We start from the raw sequence: 19,255 nt of genomic DNA on the forward strand, positions 1-19,255 counted from the left end.
AGCCAACCTTGTGGTTAGCAGTCCAGTACGTATCCTATTGGATATATCTATATGGTAGAGTTGAGCAGCCAACCTTGTGGTTAGCAGTCCAGTACTTATCCTATTAGATAAATCTATATGGTAGAGTTGAACAGCCAACTTTGTGGTTAGCAGTCAAGTACGTATCCTGTTGGATATATCTATATGGTAGCGTTGAGCAGCCAACCTTGTGGTTAGCAGTCCAGTACGTATCCTGTTGGATATATCTATATGGTAGAGTTGAGTAGCCAACCTTGTGGTTAGCAGTCCAGTACGTATCCTGTTGGATATATCTATATGGTAGAGTTGAGCAGCCAACCTTGTGGTTAGCAGTCCAGTACATATCCTATTAGATAAATCTATATGGTAGAGTTGAACAGCCAACTTTGAGGTTAGCAGTCAAGTACGTATCCTATAGTGCAACACCAGAACTCCTTCTAGTATGTAACCCCCCACAAGACCAGACTCACTGCTGTGGACTCGATTCCAACTCCTAATGATCCTGTATAGGGTTTCCAAGAGTAACTTCCCATGGAGGAGCTGGTGGTTTGAGCCTCCAGCCATGTGGTTAGTAACCCAGTGCCTAACACACTACACCACCAGGGCTGCTTTCCAGGGTCTCGGTGTGTTCATTAAAGACTGTAGACCCTTTGCTGGAGTCCTAGTGTGGCACTGCAGGATAACACTGGACAGCTAACTTCAAGGGCAGCAGTTCAAATCCATTAGCTGTTCCTTAGAAACCCTGTACAGTGTCTCTATGAATCAGAGCCAACTCAACGGCACTTAACAATAGCAACAAAAGACCCTTTCTTGGTTTAGAAATCAGTTGGAAACAGCATGATGTTTTAAAAAGGTGATGGCAAGAATCTAAATTGGTAGTATCACTCTAAAGAGTAGTTGGGCAGTTCTACTCTAAGTATATATGAGGGGACTTCAAAAAGTCTATGGGGAAATACCATTATCTTTTCATTCCATCTTTCCAAGAACCTTTTGAAGCCCCTCTTGTACCTTAGAGCAGTGGTTCTGAGCATGTGGACGTTGTTAGAAGTATCCATCATCAGCACTCACCCAGGCATTCTGAGTCGGAAAGTCTGGGGATGGGGCTCAGCAGGTGCTTTAACAAGTCCTACTGGTGACTCGGATGCCCCTCAAGTGGAGAACCCCTGTTCCAGAGAAATCCTTCCATTGTGCACCAGGAAACACACGTGTCCGCTGAGGGTTTGTGTGTGACAGCTCATTATAATCTAACCAGCCACCTTCTGAGCATTACTGTTATTAGTGCTTTTTCACTGATACAGCATTCCATCCCTAGTCAAAGAGCCAGTGAGAAGGGAGCTGGGGCTGGGCCGCATTCTCCACCTCGGTTATGAAGGTCTTTAAAAAGACTCTGAATCTCAGGACAGATTGGAGCTCTTTATGTTTAGTGGTCTCTGCTGTGTTTTTAGAAGAAATAACCTATTCAAGAGGAACTGTACATTTGGTAACCAGTGGAAGTGAAGGAAAAGAATCAATATGCATTTACTGAGTACAAGGCGTTCAATAACACCCTAGGCACTTTACATATACGATTTCGTTCCATCTCTGACATCTTCATGCGCATCTGTTGTCATTGTTGTAAAGAAGAGGACTTAAGTTCAGAGAAGTAATTTGCCCACACACACACACAGTTAGTAAGTACCTGGACTTGAGCACGCACCTCCCTGTCTCCCACACTGTACCTACCTACCGTACCTGCCTTTCTTTTTCCACTTTCAAGTCCAACAACAGTTTATCTAGAACTCAAACAATAAGACATGAGCTGCCCAGATTATATATAGGCAAGAGATGAAATCTAAATAAAGAAATAAAATGCCTTTGTCCTCCTGAAAATTAAATTTTAAAAAGCAAGATTAGAAAATAAACTAAAGGAAATCTACCTGCTGTACTGATTTCTCTTTCAAACCCCATGGTGAATTTCCTTGTTCATGAGGAATATTCGCTTTGTTTTCATTGGCATTTGGCTGTATCCTGTGTTTGATTTCTCAAACTCTGGCCTAAATGGGAGATTCTGGGATTGCTAATTGGAAGGCTGATGACCTGTCAGTGCCAGGAGTTTAGGAGAGCACCAGGGCATGTGCAATGAATCCAGAACTCGAGCTTCACTTGGGGGATTTTTCTTCTGAATGTTCGGCTTTTTTGTCTTGTTTTGTTTCCAGGTGAAAATCGTAGCAATGAATGAAAATGCCAGTCTGAGGGCAGCCCTCGATAAGAATCTGCAGAGCGCTGTGAACACGGCGTTCCTCATGCTCCCTGAGAGCTTCTCAGAAGAAGAGCTCTTCATAGAGATCGCTGGCCTCTCCTACTCAGGTTCGTGCCCTTGGCGTCCACTCTCTGGAAGCAGAGCTGTGGTTTGAAGGCTTTGCAGAGGTCCTGCTCCCCATGCTGGGTTAGTTGCTGCAGCTTCAGTTCTGACTTTTACCCCTTCACCTCCTGACCTCCTGGGTCCTCTCTCCACCTGTCTTCAGACATTGCCCAGGGTTAGTCTTTTTGTTGCTATTGTTGGTTTTGATTTTGAAAATAATTCAAACTTTTAAGGAAAGTTGCAAAACTAATGTCTTAGGCAGGGTTCTCTAGAGAAGCAAAACTAGTGAAGTTTATATACTCAAGGAAATGGCTCCCTCCCTTGTAAAAGTGGGGAAGTCCCAAACCCCTGGGTCAGATGTCAGACTGGAGGCTTCTGACTCACATAGCTGCAGGGCTGATGCACCAAGATGGGTAGGTCAGGAGACAAACCGGTCAGGCAGGTAAGAAGATAGGCTGCTGATGACTCCCAGGATTGGCAGGTCCTAGAGCAGACCACTGGCTCAAGTCCAAAGAACCAGTGGTTAGATGCCAGCACAACAGAAAGCAAGCAAGCTTTTTCTGAGAGCCCAGTGGAATGAGGAGTTTATCGGACAATATCATTAATACCACATGCAAGGAAGATTTTGCTTAAAGTAAGATATACATTGACAGAAAACTTCCAGAGATTCAAACCAGATTCAGAGGAGGACATGGAACAGGGGATATCATGGCTGATGTCAGATGAATTTGGGCTGAAAGCAGATGTTATCAGAAAGATGTTTACCTGTGCTTTATTGACTAAGCAGAGGCATTCGATTGTGTGGATCGTGACAAGCTATGGACAGCATTGTAGAGAATGAGAATTCCAAAACGCTAAATTGTGCTCATGAGGAACCTGTCCATAGACCAAGAGGTGGCAGTTGTTCAAACAGAACAAGGAAAGACTGAATGGTTAAAATTAGGAACGATGTGGGCCAGGGTTGTATTCTTTCACCATACTTATTCAACCTGTATACTGAGCAAATAATCCAAGAAGCTGGGTTCTATGAAGAAAAACATGGCATCAGGATTGAAGGAAGTCTCATTAACAACCTGCGATATGCAGATGATACAACCTTGCTTATTGAAAGCGAAGAGGACTTAAAATGCGGATGAAGATCAAAGACCACGGTTTTCAGTGTGGGTTGGACCTCAATGAAAAGAAAACAAAAATCCTTACCACCGGACCTATAAACAACATCCATATAAATGAAGAAAAGATTGAAGTTATCAAAGACATCATTTTGTTCAGATCATCTGTCAACACTTGGGGAAGATGCATTCAAGAAATCAGACGACATACTGCATTAGGCAAATTTGCTGCACAAGAACTCTTTAAAGTATTTAAGAACAAAGATGTCAGTTTGAGGACTAAGGTGTGCCTGACCCAAGCCATGGTATTTTCAGTAATGTCATACGCAATTGAGTTACGGTGTTGGCGGAGAATATTAAAAGTGCCATGGATTGCCAGAAGAACAAACCGATCTGTGTTGGAAGAAGTAAAACCACAATGCTCTTTAGAAGCCAGGGTGGCTAGACTTCGTCTCACTTACTTCAGACATAACGGGAGGGACCAGTCCATGGAGAAGGATATCATGTTTGATAAAGTAGAGGGTCAGAGAAAAAGAGGAGGACCCCCAACGAGATGGATTGGCACAGTGGTGGAAGCAATGGACTCAGGCGTTGTAGCGAGTGTGTGGTTGGCGTGGGACTGGGCAGTGTTTCCTTCTGTTGTACATAGTGCCTTTGTGCGTCAGTGCCAACTCGATGGCACCTAACAACTACAGTATATTGGAAGCAGACCACACCCCCAAGAAAACTTCCTTTCAATTGATTGGTTGCTCATAGCGGATCTCATCATAGAGGTGGTTACATTATATTCAGTGCCATCCTGGGAGGTAACTACATCTCAACGGACACACCACTGAAAATCGTGGCCCAGTGAAGTTGGCACACAACTAGTAACAGATTAGCCCCCTATACCCTTTACCCAGATCTACTGCTTTGCTTTAGCGTTTCACCACTTTGTCTTATTCTCTCTGCATCAGTGATTTTCAAATTTTAACACAAATGAGAATCCACTGGAGAACACAGATTGATGAACCCCAGCCCCAAACAACTGATTCAACAGCTCTGGGTTGGGGCCCAAGAATCTGCATTTCTAACAAGTTCTCAGGGCCACACTCTGAGAGCCACTTGCTTTCTATATACAGATGCTGGTGCTCTCAAGTTGATTTTCCAATACATAAATACATTGTTGTTGCTAAGTACAGTCAAGTTGGTTCCGACTTACAGTGACCCTGTATAGGGTTTTCAAGGAGTGACTGGTGAGCTTGAACCACTGACCTTGTGGTTCAAACTGACCTTGTAGTCCAGCACATTAACCTGCACACCAGGACTCCAAATGCATAGTAGTATTTATTTTTTTATGAACTCTCTTAAGAGTTAATTAGGGACTATCATAGCTCCATATGAGAAGCACTCCATATGAGAACCACAAGGTCAGTGGTTCACCAGTGGTTCTGTGGAAGAAAAATGAGGCTTTTTGCTCCCACAAAGATTTGTAGCCTTGGAAGCCCTAATTCAATGGCACTAAGAGCTCTGGTAGCGTAGTGGTTACGAATCGAGCTGCGAACCTTAAGGTCAGCGGTTCGAAACTACCAGCCGCTCCACAGGAGAAAGATGAGGCTTTCTACTCCCGTAAAGATTTACACCCTCGGAAACCCTGTACAGGGTCGCTATGGGTCGGACCCGACTCGATGGCACTTAACAACAACCACAACAATACAACAAAGATGACTAGGTTTCCTACACTGTATCCTCTTTAGGCCATGATATTTCAGTGTGTTTCTCCTAAGAACTGGAACATTCTCTGGCATAGCCATAATCTAATTATCAAACTCTAGAAATGTAACACTGATCAGATGCTTTTATCCAATCCACACTGCGTATCAGAAGTGTTCAGTTGTCCCAATAATGTGGCCCAGTTGAAGGCCGGGTGTTATATTTAATTGTCATGTCTCTTTGACCTTTTAATCTGCAACAGTTCCTCAGCCTTTCTTTGTATCACATGACTGTTTTTGAAGTATCCAGGTCAGTAATGTTTCCCGCTTAGAAGCAAGGTTTCCCCCCTTATAAGAAGTCTGTGTGCCAGTATTCTGCTTGCTGTAAACTTGCCTCCTGGAGGCAGCATTCACTGATGATTCTGCTCTTTACTATGATGGCTGTTTTCCAACTCCACTTCTCCTTCCACACTCAGGAAAAGCTTTCTCTTTCCCCATGCATTTCTTTATCTAATTGTTGTGAACTTCCTTTCCCTTGTTTCTTAAACCATCTGTGGTTCAGAGCTGTCAGGGGCCCCTTCAGAAGCAGGATGAAGCCCTGCTTTCTTACACGGACAGAGGCCTGGCCATGCCTCCTGTTGTGCCATGTTGGTGTGGTTCGTGCATTAGGGTTCCATGGTAAATCTCATCTACAAAAAAATGACATCTCGTTAAAAAATGTTTTAAAACTCTTTTCCAACTTTTAAGTATAAATCAAAGAATGCCATGTTTTAAACATTGCAAAAGCTCATTTCCTGTACAAATACAATTTCCTAGAAAGTGAGTGCTGAAAGAGACCTTAGAGGTTCTTTCTGTCTTTCGTCTGCTTCCCAGAACATATCTAGTGTAGCGTAGCTATAGCTAGTATTGCAACACTGGAGAGAAAAAAAGTGGGAGAACCTCCCTCCCTGTGGCATCAGCATCAACAGCGCATGAGGGAATTGTGTACTTTGAGTAACACAGATTTATCTAATGACATAACTGCCTTCATCTATTTGTAGATTTTGTCAAGTTAGTAGTGAACCCTGGTGGCACAGTGGTTAAAACACTCAGTGGCTAACCAAAAGGTTGGTGGTTCAAACCCACTAGTTACTCCCCGGGAGAAAGACCTAACAATCTACTCTTGACACACTCACAGCTTAGGGAACACATTGGGGCAGCTCTTCTGTGCCCTGTAGGGGGCACTCTGGGTCAGAAACCAGAGCCACAGTCATTCTTCAGCTGGTCTTGCTTTGCCTCCTGGAAGGACTCTCTGCTTCCTGCACTGCCAGACATGAGACAGACAGTCAGTAAATACTGCTGACTAATAACAGTATCATCGTCTGCTTTGCTTCTTCTGTGGTGTCTATTGAGGCCTTCTGTGTAGCAGGACAGTAACTGGTGATGGATAGGCAGACAGGTAGATAGATGTGGTTGTGTGTTACTGAGTCGATTCTGAGTCAACAGGAACAGACCCCAGGTCTTATTCAACAGACAGGTAGGTTTTCTGTGCTTTCCACATGTCAGACTCTAACTAGTGAACAGGACATGAGTGACACTCCGGGAGTTGTCAGTGATATCCAGTCAGCTCCGACTCATGGTGACTCTGTGCCCAACAGAACCAGACACTGCCTGGTCCTGCACCACCACCCTCACGGTTGTTACGCTTGAGCCCATTCCTGTTGCTACTACACCAATCCATATTGGTGGCAGTCCTCCTCTTTTTTGCTAACCCTCCATTCTACCAAGCAGGATGTCCTTTTCCAGGGACTGATCCCTTCTGATAACCTCCAAAGTATGGAAGCTGAAGTCTCACCATCCTAACTCTAAGGCACAGTCTGCTTACACTTATCCCAACATAGATTTGTTTGTTCTTCTGGCAGTCCATGGTATTTTCAATATTCTTTGCCAGTACCATAAATTAAATACATTGATTCTTCTCTGGTCTTACTTATTCGCTGTCCAACTTTCACATGCAGTTGAGGAGATTGAATAATACCATGACTTGGGTCAGTGCACCTTAGTCCTCAAAGTGTTATGTTTGCTCTTCAGCACTGTAACGAGATCTTTTGCAGAATATTTGCCTAATGAAATACGTTGTTTGATTTCCTGACTGCTGTTTCCATGAGTGTTGATTGTGTGTCCCAGCCAGACAGTAAAAAAGTGATGCAGTGATTTCAGACAGCGGTAAATGCTGTGAAGACCAGAAAAGGCACAGCAGGAGAAGAGGACAAATAGGACTGATGGTGGTACAGGGAGGGCCGACTTTATACACACAGAGACAACAGTCTCCTTGCTTGCGGAAGACCCTCTGAGAAGATGATGTTTGAGATCAGACTTGAGCAATGATGAGCTAGCTAGCGTGGGCTGAGAGGAGGGAAAGAGCAGTCAGAGGAACCAAGTTTCTTCCTAAGAGCCAGGCTGCAAACCTGTGTGACTGCAGCTTCTTCCACCTCTCATTTCTCCTGTTCCTCAGCCAGTCTCCTCTCACGTCACCCAGATTTGAATCTGAGGGTTTTCCCTGCATTACTCCCTGCACTGAGACTGCCTCCTTTTTGTTGTGAATTTCAGGACACAAATGCCTGGCAAACCCTCTCTAGCTCATGAAAGAGGCCTTTTCCAATAAGTCTTCTGCAAATCACTTGTTTAGAACTGGCAACATAGTTTCCCATAGGAACTACATTCGATATGATGGTTGTTCCTATGCCAGGATCCAAGTAAATAAATCCAAGTCTATAATATGACAGGAGTAGATGGATCTAGGACCCAGCAGGAAGGTGTCTTTCCTGGCATGAGACTTTCCCTGGGCCCTGTGTTGAAAGGCCAGGTTTGTACTTGACCCCACTTCCTCAGCTTTGTCCTCTTGCTTTCATTGGTTGTCTGGGAACCCGCTATCCTTGACTGGCTCTGATGCTTCCCTTTTAGCAAACCCCTCACAACTCCCACCTCTTCTGAATACTCCCAGCTTCAAATTCCCTACCAGTCTCATGTTTATTGGTAACTTTGACGTCTATGTTCCACTTATTTCCACTTGAGAGACAGTATGCTACCTAACCTGTGAGGGTCAGCATTACTCTCTTAAGAAACACAGAGAAAACAGTCTCCTTGCATTGTTGAGCAAGTCCCTGCTGGAAATTACTGTTAGAGGCAAGATCTGTCAGTGTTAATAGCAGTAATAATAGTAATAGCTCCTTACTTTAATATGATGTTTACAGATCACTTTGACTGTCCCTGGGGTCAGTATTTAAGTCATTCTTGTTGTAAATGATGGGCAAGAAAAGAGTAGGTGGAGGATGAGAGCCTGCCAGAGTGGGGAGGAGAGAGCTTCCGAACCCTAGAGTTGTAAGTCAGCATTTAAGTAAACAGAAAAGGACAACCAGGTGAGCTCGCAAGGGTCCCCTGGAACTTTGTTATGCAAGTACTAACTATGAAAATGTTTGATTCTAGGTCATGATCCTGGTGTAACATGTATTAAGTGAATCAGTATCCCATACCCTATAAAGAACTGAGGGTACAATTTCTGTTCTAAGGAACTTCATATCAATAAATAGATGCAGTCGTAGTGAGTCCGTGGTAGACTTAAAAACCACCCCATGTGAAAATGGCAAGGAGTGTGAAAAAAGATGGCATGTTTAGGGAAAAAGGAGTAGACTGGTGTGACTGAAGTCTAAGGGTTGTGGCCAGAGAAAATAGCACATTATAGTACGTCAGTAACTGTCCCCAGGGTTTTTGATATAATAACTAATTTAATCCTGAAGACTACATTGTGATTTTGGTATTGTATCACCACCCCATTTTACAGATGAGTAAACTGAGGCCCATAGGTGTCCCTTGTATAAGGTCACGCTCATCTACTAAGTGGTAGAGCTGGAATTTAAGCCCGTACTCTCAGGCATTTAACTTCTCTTCCTTTCTGGCTTGTTGGAGAAGAGCTTCATCCAGGGCCAGCTTAGGTTAGGCAAGACCTATAGACAACCAGAAGCCCTAGAGGGTTACAAGTATTGCAGGCTGGTCTGAGCTGTGTGTAAGAGGGAGAGAGATTAAAACAGGAACAAGTTTTCATTCATTCAGTGAATAGTTCTGAGAGCTGGCACTCAGGATGAAGGAAGCAAACACAGGTGCCATCCTAGGCCTCCTGGGACTGTCGTTCCAGTTGAGAAGTCAAGAGCAAACAAATGGTGCTCACACAGGGGAGGGAGAATGACATAGTTTACTGTGGTGTGACACGGAAGGCCTTATTAGCAGGGGACATTGGAGCTGAGCAGCAACCATTGAGAAGGATCCAGGAAAGAGTCTTCACATCAAGGATCAATCCTATTCCCTCGGTATACAAGGTTGATAGGGACAGGAAACTTAGACATTGGTTGCCTAAAATTGGGGGGTTTGGGGGCATAAAGGCACAAAGTGTCTGGCTTACAAGTTTTCAAGAGGGAGTTTAGTTTCAGAGTGTGTAGGGAGATAGAATCCCCACTGAATAGTTTTCATCTTGTCTAGATGAGTCTGGTGAAGAGAGATGGGGATAAGATTCTTGTGATTCAATAGTGAGTAATTGTTATCATGACTAATTGTGACTGTCACAACTATAAAGGTAGAGGTTTTATAACAAAAAGCGGGGAGTAGTTAATCTTACAGTCCAGAAACAGAGGACTCTAGGACCATCAAGGGAGAAGAGCACAAGTGGAAGGTGGGACCCTATCCAGAAAAGCAGCAACACCAGAGATGGAGGCAGAGATGAGGACTGTAGACTCATGGAAAGAGGGACTGAGAGCTGGAGGCCAGGAGACAGGCTTGCAGAATGTGACCTTTGGTTGTTTAAATTATTATATATTCCTGAGTATTTGTGTAACCCTCCCCCCCCCCCCAAAAAAAAAAAAAAACGGAGAGAATAGAAGCAAATACTGATGAATGATAATGCACGGAGGAGATTGTAATCACTGCAATAAAACAATGAGTGCAAAACCGATATTTTCCCATGTAAACTATCACTCAATTCCCAATAAGAGTTATTAAAAAAAAAAAAGAAGAAGAAGAAGAAGACCCCATAAAAGCATGTCGGGCAGAGAGGAGCTGCTCAGGTGCTCCAGAAGGACATGCTTGTGTCCCAGCCACTGGATCACTGCCTGGCTCTCACAGGCCTGTTTAATAGATACGCAGAGCTCCATCCGTATGGAGGGTGATGAGAACCAGCAAGTTAGCAACTGCACAGGGAAAAATAATCAGCACTAAGCTCTTAAGAGACTTAAACTGCCAAACTATTCCAGAGATTAGAAAAGGATGAAAAACTCCCAAATACAGTTTATGAAGCAAAAATAACCTTCATACCAAAACCAGGCAAAGATATCACTAAAAAGAAAACTGTAGACCAATATTCCTCATAAACATAGATGTAAAAATTCTCAACTAAATCCTAGCCAATAGAATTCAACAGCATATCAAAGGAAAATCACATGATCATACTGAATCATATGATTGATGCAGAAAGGCATTTGGCAAAACCCAACATCCATTCCTGAGAAAAAGAGAGTAGGAATTCAAGGGAAATTCTTCAACATAATTAACGGCAGTCGGGGAGTCCTGGTGTGGTGTTTGGGGTTGATGTGCTGGACTGCAAAGTTGGTTTAAACCACAAGGTTGGTGTTTCAAGCTCACCAGCCACTCCTCAGGAACCCTATACAGCATCACTATGAGTTGAAACCTACTCAACAGCACTTAACAACAACAACAATTAAGGACATACATACCATCACAACAGCCATTACTCTCAATGGAGAGAAACAAACTTGTTTCCTTTGCAAGCAGGAACTAGACAAGTATGCCCTTTGTTACTCCTATCCAGTATTGTATTAGAAGTCTACCAGAGCTATAAGGCAAGAAAGAGAAATTAAAGGCACCCAGATTGGCAAAGAAGAAGCAAAACTCTCTCTCTTTACAGATGATATGATCCTATACATAGGAAAAATCCCAAAGATTCAGCAACAAATTTCTTGGAACTCACTGAAAGATTCAGCAAAGTGTCAGGGTACAAGAGCAATATACAAAAGTCATTTGGATTCCTATACACTAATAAAGACAGCTCTCAAAGGAAATTAGGAAAATACTATCATTTACAGTAGCCACCCAAGAGGTGAAATATTTGGGAATATATCTATAACCAGAGAAACAAGACAAAACTACAAAACACTGCTGCTATTGGAAACCGAAAGAGACTTACAAAAATGGAAGAATATACCATGCTCGTGGATAAGAAAACTTAACATTGTGAAAATGTCAACACTACCCAAAGCAATCTGTAGATATAATGCAATCCCAATCCAGATTCCAACATCATTCTTTAAAGAGATGGAAAAAATTATTATAAACTTTATATGGAAAGGAAAGAGACCATGGATAAGCAAAGCACCGCTTAAGAAGAACAAAGTTGAAGGTATTTCACTGGTTGGTCTTACAGAATTCTATCATAGAATCTCCAGCATCATTTCTGTATCCAAGACCATATTTTCCAATTACTGATCCTTCCTCTTTGTTTCCAACCTTTGCATTCCAATCACCAATAATTATCAGTGCATCTTGATTGCTTGTTTGATCATTTTCAGATTGAAGAAATTGGTAGAATTATCAGTTTCATCATCACTAGCTTTAGTGGTTGGTGCATAAATTTGAATAATAGTGGTATTAACTGGTCTTCCTTGAGAAGACAGACTATAGTATTACAATGAAATGCAAAGACTTGGAGTCAAAAAACAAAAGGGAAGAACACAGTCAACATTTCTCAAGCTGAAAGAACTGAAGAAAAACTTTAAGCCTCAACTTTCAATACTTAAGGATTCTATTGGTCAAATATTGAATAATACAGGAAGCATCAAAAGGAGATGAAAGAAATATACAGTCACTGTAACAAAAAGAATTGGTCGATGTTCATCAATGTAAAAATGGTAGCATATGATGGTATTGAAGGAAAAAGTCCAAGCTGCACTGAAGGCATTGGCAACAAACAAGTCTCCAGGAACTGACAATACAAATTGAAATCTTGCAACAAACTAATACAGTGCTGAAGGCACTTTCTCATCTGTGCCAAGAAATTTCGAAAGATCTGGACAACTGACTGTGCCCATTCCAAAGAACGGTGACCCAAATGGAATGCCAATGGAAATGGAATGAGAAGCTGGATTTATACGAAGAATAATGTGGAATCAGGATTGGTCTTCTTAGACTCCTTAACAGTCTGAGATACTCAGATGATATCATCTTTCTTGCTGAAAACCAAGATGACTTGTAATACTTACTGATGAAGATCAAAGACTATAGCCTTCATTATGGATGGAACCTTAGTGTAAAGGTTCAAATAACAACATGATAAATAGAGAAGACATTGAAATTGTCAAAAATTTCATTATACTTGGTTCCACGATCAACACTTATGGGAGCAACAGTCAAGAAAGCAAATGGCATAGTGCATTAGACAAATCTGCTGCAAAAGAACTCGAAATGTTCAAAAGCATAGATGTCACTTTGAGGACTGAAGTGTGCCTGACCCAGGCCATGATCTTTTCAAGCACTTCATATGCATGTGAAAGCTGGCCAGTGAATAGGGAGGACTATAGAACAATTGATGCATTTGAATTATGGTGCCAGCAAAGACTATTAAAACTACCATGGACTGCTGAAAGAATAAACAAATCTGTCTTGGAAGAAGTGCAGCCAGAGTGCTCCTTGGAAGTGAGGATGGTGAGATTTCGTCTCACATATTGTAGATGTGTTGTCAGGAGAGACCAGTCCCTGGAAAAGGACAACATGCTTGGCAAAGTAGAGGGTCAGCGAGAAGTGTGAAGGCCCCAGTGAGATGGAATGCCATAGTGGCAGCAGCGATGGGCTCAAACATGACACTTGTGAGGATGGTGCAGTGTTTTCTTGTGTTGTGCAGAGCTGTAGAATCGGAACCCACTCGACAACACTCAACATTTTGTATCTTTGTTGGTTCCATAGGTTTTCCTCAGATTGAGGCACCATTATTTGCTCATTCGGTGATGGACCCTTAGGTTAGCTCCATTTATCCCTTATACTAATGACACTGCTGTGAATCACTTTGTCATAGTCTCTTCTTCGGGAAAGGGCAACTTTATCTTCCTTGAATATTTTCTCCATGAAAATTAGAATGTTAAGATCAGGTAGATTGATACAAGCAAATCTTGGGGGTGGGCAAGAGGACGGGACTTAGAAATGAGTGTATTCTCAAGTATGAGTAAACACCCCATTTCTAGATCCCAGCAAAAGGCAGGAAAGCTGCTTTTTTCTCTAGTGTGAGAGCTATTCAGCCCAATACATTGATCCTTTAAGGGATGAAAAGCACCTTCAAGAGAAGAATGGCTTTCTGGCTTTCTTTCAATACCATGTTGTTTGAACGCCAGCTCAGCTACTTCTAGGAATAAGTAAGCCATAGCCATGAAGAAGGTAAGCAAATCTTGTGAGGGCAATGGGATGGGACTTAGAAATGAGTGTCTGTATTCTCAAGTATGAGTAAACACTCCATTTCTAGATCCCAGCAAAAGGCAGGAAAGCTGCTTTTTTCTCAAGTGTGAGAGCTATTCAGATTTATTCCTACCTGAAACCTTACAGTGTCACTGGATGACTTTAAATTTGAATCAAGTATTTCAGGAATTTGGGTTGAGTTGGTATAGCACTGTGGGTTAATGTGCTAGGCCACAAGGTCAGTGGTTCAAGCTCACCAGCCGCTCCTCAGAAACCCTATATAGAGTCGCTATGGGTCAGAGCCGACTCAATGGCACTTGATAACCACAACAACATTTTAGGAATTTGGGTCGAGTATTTCAGGAATTTGGACGCATGTTTCTCAGTGTAGACTTCCTGGACCTTTTTCTGGAATCTCAGTTGGAACTCTATAAAGCTCAGTTGTCACTTGCTAATTTCTGAGATAATACAACACTTTTGAAGGATAATTATTAATACTGCCTTACATGTATGGTTTACTTACCATGTGTCAACTAGTGTCCTGAGTGTTCCACATGTACTTGTTCTGTTGATGTGGCACTGAGTCGGTCCCAACTCCTAACAACCGTGTATAAGGTTTCCGAGGCTGTAAATCTTTACAGAAACAGAAAGCCTCATCTTTCTCCCACGGAGCAACTGGTAGATTTAAACTGCTGACCTTGTAGTTAGCATCCCAGCTTGTAATCCACTCTATTACCAGGACTCCTTTTACATATACTAGGGGGCTTCAAAGGACCAGCACTGGATTGCGAACTACAAAGCCGGCAGTTCAAACTCACCAACTGCTCCTCAGAAATCGGTACAAGCTGTGAGTCAGAACCGACTCAACAGCACAAAACAACAAGAAGGGGCCTTCAAAAAGTTTGTGGAAAGGTTACATTATCTTTTCATTCCATTTTTCCATGAACTTTTTTAAGTTCTCTGGTACTAAGTCATTTAATCCTTTAATTTTATGAACCGGTTACTATTATTGCTCCCATTTTACCCTTAAGATTACTGAAGCCCAGGGAAGTTAAATACCTTACATTGGGTCTCATAGCTTATAAGTTCTGAGCTAGGATTTGAATTCAGAGGATCTGTTTCTCTAACCCTGGCTCTCAGCCCTCACTGATGAAGGATTTGTGGTGGTGGATGTCAACCATGGCTCATACCTGAGAGACCCACAGGGCCTACCGTCACCCCTCTGCTCTGGCTTATTAGCGCCCTCTTCCCAGACACTTGCTCTTTCTTCATGTTTCATTTTTCTCCATAGCTCTTTCCACATCTGACTTGCGTATTTTGTTGATTGGTTGGTTGGTTTTAGTTTTTGCTTACCACCAGAAGATTGATGAGCCAGGATGTTTGTCTTATTTTGCTCACTCTATCCCCAGTACTGCCAACAGTATCTGACATATGCTAGGGGCTTAGTAGATATTTGGTGAATGAATGCAATATTGGTTCCTTCATGAGTCAATAGCATAGTGAAACTGATTCTTCCCTGTCTCTACCACTCACACACATTCATTTTTTGTTCTCTGAAGTGTGGAAAGGTGTGTGTCAGGATTGTATACCATATTCAATCTGTATGGTAAGCAAATAATTCAAGAAACTGAATGATGTGAAGAAGAATTTGGCATCTGACTCATTACCAAACCTGCGATATGCAGATGATACAACCTTGCTTGCTGGAAGTGAAGAGAATTTAAAATACTTACTGATGAACATCAAAGACCACAGTACCTTCCACACCTCAATGTAAAGAAAATGAAAATCCTCACCACTGGACCAATAAATTACATCATGATAAATGGAGAAAAGATTGAAGTTGTCAAAGATTTCATTTTGCTTGGATCTACAATCAACACTCAAGGAAGCAGCAGTCAAGAAAGCAAATGATTGTACTAGGGTAAATCTCTGTACAAGGCCTCTTTAAAGTGTTAAAAAATAAAGATGTCAGTTTGAGGACTAAGGTACACCTCATATGCATGTGAAAGCTGGGCAATGAATAAGGAAGACCGTAGAAGAGTTGATGCATCTGAGTTATGGTGTTAGTGAACATTATTGAAAGTACCATGAACTACAGCCAGAATACTTCTAAGAATGTAGGATGATAAGTCTCTGTCTCTCATGCCTTGGACAAGTTATCAGGAGGGACCAGCCCTTGGAGGAAGACATCGTGCTTGGCAAAGTGAATTAACATGGTGGCAGCAACAGTGGGCTCAAACATAGCCGTTGTGAGGATGGTGCAAGACCAGGCAGGGTCTCACTTGTTGTGCAGAGGATCACTATGAGTTGGAACAGATCCCATAGCATCTACAACAACAACAGCAAAGTATAGAAAAGAAAAACCTATTCACATCTGTGTTGGCCACTTATTCCTATCTCCTTGTCTTCCACGTGTGAAGACATGGTACGTCTTCTGCTGCTATTATTGTTGGCTGCGTAGTTGTCCTGAGGTTGAGACACCATTATGTGCTCATTCAGTAATGAATGGGGCTGCAAGAGCTCAGTCTAAACCCACCAGCTGCTCTCGGATGCACAACAGGGTTGTTATGAGTTGGCACACAACAACAACAGAATGGTGCTCATAGAAGTACTGCTGTAGCAATCTTAAAATGTCAGTTTGTCCATGTGCAAAGAATTAGGAAAATGCCAATCGGAGCCACAGAGGTACCACTTTACACCTGTAAAAGCAGTCTGGAAGTGATGTCTGACCCTTTCTGAATTCAACAGTGGGGAGGAGAATCAAACTCAACATCAGACTGAGGTCTGACATGCCTCCACCCTCCAACCTTCCTTACCAGTTCTCCCACCAACCCTTCCCCACTGGCGCCGAGTCTTCTGCTGGCTTCCATAATTCATTGCAGTGCCATCACAGAACTCACAGACACTATTCATGATTATTGGTTTTTTTATGGATGTTAACAGATTACAGTTAAGGATCAGAAGTTCTCAGGACACAGTTCTTTGGTCAGGACAGCCTCTTCCCAGCAATCCCCTCAGGCAGACCTCGCTCTCAGCCCAAGGCCCCCTGGTCTTACCTCTGCCCTGCTTAGGCAATGTTCCAAAGCTCCTTTAGTGCTGTCAGTAAATGCCCAAAGGCACACCACACTGCCATAAACCTCAGCCTGAAGGCTCTGACTCTATCTATCTCTGTGAGTCAGCAAACCTAGCTCCCCGATTAAGTGGCTGATTAAGTGCCTGCAGGCTCTCCAATCCACAAGCTACCCCTAAGGCACTTAGCTTTACCTGCTTTGTGGCCTGGGCAGCCCAAGGCTCTGGTGCTCTGGCTGCTGCTACTCCCCTGCCACTCCTCCTCTGTCACAGATTTTTGTCGTGGGTTGAGGAGGTTCAACTCACACTCCACTCCTGGTTATCTTCCATGATGGTAGTTAGATCCCCCCACCCCCAGATGGCTCATTTCAAACCCAGTGGGATGGTAACATTGACCACTCACCACGTTCAAGTACAAAGGTCTTACAGTCATACTAACCTTGTTACCAGTCACTCACAACTGAACTGTACCATCCTATCAGTATCTTTCTCCATCTTCTCTTACCCAGACCCCCCCAGGATAAGAGCAAGTAGACTCACCCAGGCACTTGGTGGAGTTACAGAGAGCATGGTCAGAAGGACCATGTTAAGTAATTTGCTGCCCACTGAAACACCCACATGAGTGGCTATCTTAATAGAAGACAGATAATAACAAGTGTTGGTGACGATGTAGATGCTTGGAACTCTCTTATATATAAAATGTGGGACTATCAAATGGTGCAGCCACTTTGGAGGGCAGTCGCAGTTCCTCAAACAGTTACCCATAGAATTAGCCACGTGGCCCAGCAGTTCTACTCCTAGTGTGTGCACCCAAGGTTAATGACGCATGTTGTCCACACAAAAAGTTGTTCATGAATGTTCCTAATTGCATTATTCATAATAGTAAAAAGTGGAAACCACCCAACTGCTCATCAAATGGTGAATGGATATATAAAATTGTCATGGAATGTTTCTTTGGCCATAAAAATGAATGAAGTACTCATACTTTCTACAACATGGATAGGCCTAAGGTCACAAAAGACCACATATACTTGGCTCCACCAATGTGACAGGCCCAGAATAGGCTCCTCAGAATGCCCAGGGTCACTGTGGGTCATGGTGGACACCAAGCACTTAACAGCAACAACAATAGACAGTTAGTGGTTGCCTAGGGCAGGGAAGCGAGAGGGCCTGGAGGGGGATGGGAATGGATATGCATTGGGGGGCACTGAAATGTTCTACTGTTTGTATGGAGTGATAGTTGTACACCCTCATAAATAGAACTTAAAAGCATTGAATTGTACAATTAAGATAGATGCATTGGAAGGCATGTTAAGTACATCCAAATAAAACCAACATCATGTTGGGCTGCTGTTAAATACTGCCACCTCATAAACACCCGCTTCTGGAACCTGCATTGAAATTACCTGTTTTCAGGTCCCTTGCTGTCTAAAGTAGGGCCTGTGTCTTTGCAGAGTTCCAGAGGAAGAAAAGTAAGGCAAACACTGTTACCCTCAAGGACACAGGGCTTTCTCTACACCTGTCTTGTGCTCATCCTGTAAGCAGATGGTCATGTTAACGTTAGCAAAGCATTCTCTAAAACCTCCACTCACACTCACTGCCGCGGAGTTGGTTTCCACTCATGTTGACCTTGCATGGGGTTTCCGAGGCCAGGAGCAGAAAGCCTCATCTTTCTCCTGCGAGCGACTGGTAGGTATGAACTGTGAACCTGTGGTTCCCAGTTCAGTGCTTATCCTCCAGCCCCTCCAGTTCTTCTCCACTCACAGAGTGACCCTGCTATTACTGTAGCCATTTCACAGAGAAGGAAGCTGGCTCTGCTGTTACCCTAGGACATTGCTGGACTTGACAGCCCAGGCCTTCCCACTGCCCTGTACAGCCCCTCACATTCTTCGAGGCCCCTGACTGCTGGCAGCCTGCCTGTGTCCCAGGGAGTGGCAACTACATACAAGCTTATGATCTGTCTCATTTCAAAGTCAAGAGAAATGACCCTCGGAGTTACCCATTGTGTTCTGTCGGCACTTCTCTGGCTTGCTCAGTACAGAGCTTGCACAAACCTCCAGCACAGGTATAAAATCAAAGTCAGCAATCGGTTTTCCTCTAGCCTAGTGCTTTACTGCAAACACCCCTCTGGAGGCAAGAGACATTGGTTCTTATGATCTGATGTTGGTTCATGCTGGGCCCGTGATTGATTCATTTTGTTCTGTTCAAGGAAGCTGGCAGTAAGGCTGTGTGCTTGCTGCTCCCCGAGGCTGAGCTGGTTATGCGGCAGGCAGGTGGAGATGCTCAGTTCCACAGCCTATGCTGCCCTGACTTCCCTGAGCACAAGGAGCTGTGTGGTCCCCATCTCAGGGTGCCCATAGCACTTCCCAGGACCTCTCATCATGGCATGCAGTTCTTTAGGGAAAGGCTGCCATTATTTTTCTTTTTTTTTAGTAATAGTTACTCTCAGAAAGTTACTGGCTAAATTTTAAGAACTCTTTATATATAGAACTTAGAGAAGAAGAGAGAACAACACAAATATTTAGAACTCAACAGTG

The 19,255-nt window shown here is 43.2% G+C and overlaps 1 protein-coding gene across 2 annotated transcripts in view; it reads left to right on the top strand.

Moving 5' to 3' along the window:
- TAMM41 (TAM41, mitochondrial translocator assembly and maintenance protein, homolog (S. cerevisiae)) overlaps positions 1 to 19,255 on the top strand; it is a 71,485-nt gene that overhangs the window by 25,540 nt on the left and 26,690 nt on the right. For both annotated transcript variants that reach the window (XM_006872177.1, XM_006872178.1), the window contains exon 4: positions 2,214 to 2,364. In XM_006872177.1, coding sequence (XP_006872239.1) covers positions 2,214 to 2,364 — 151 coding nt within the window. The remainder of the gene's footprint in view (positions 1 to 2,213; positions 2,365 to 19,255) is intronic.

Source organism: Chrysochloris asiatica, unplaced genomic scaffold, assembly GCF_000296735.1.
Source record: "Chrysochloris asiatica unplaced genomic scaffold, ChrAsi1.0 scaffold00186, whole genome shotgun sequence".
NCBI lineage: Eukaryota > Metazoa > Chordata > Mammalia > Afrosoricida > Chrysochloridae > Chrysochloris > Chrysochloris asiatica.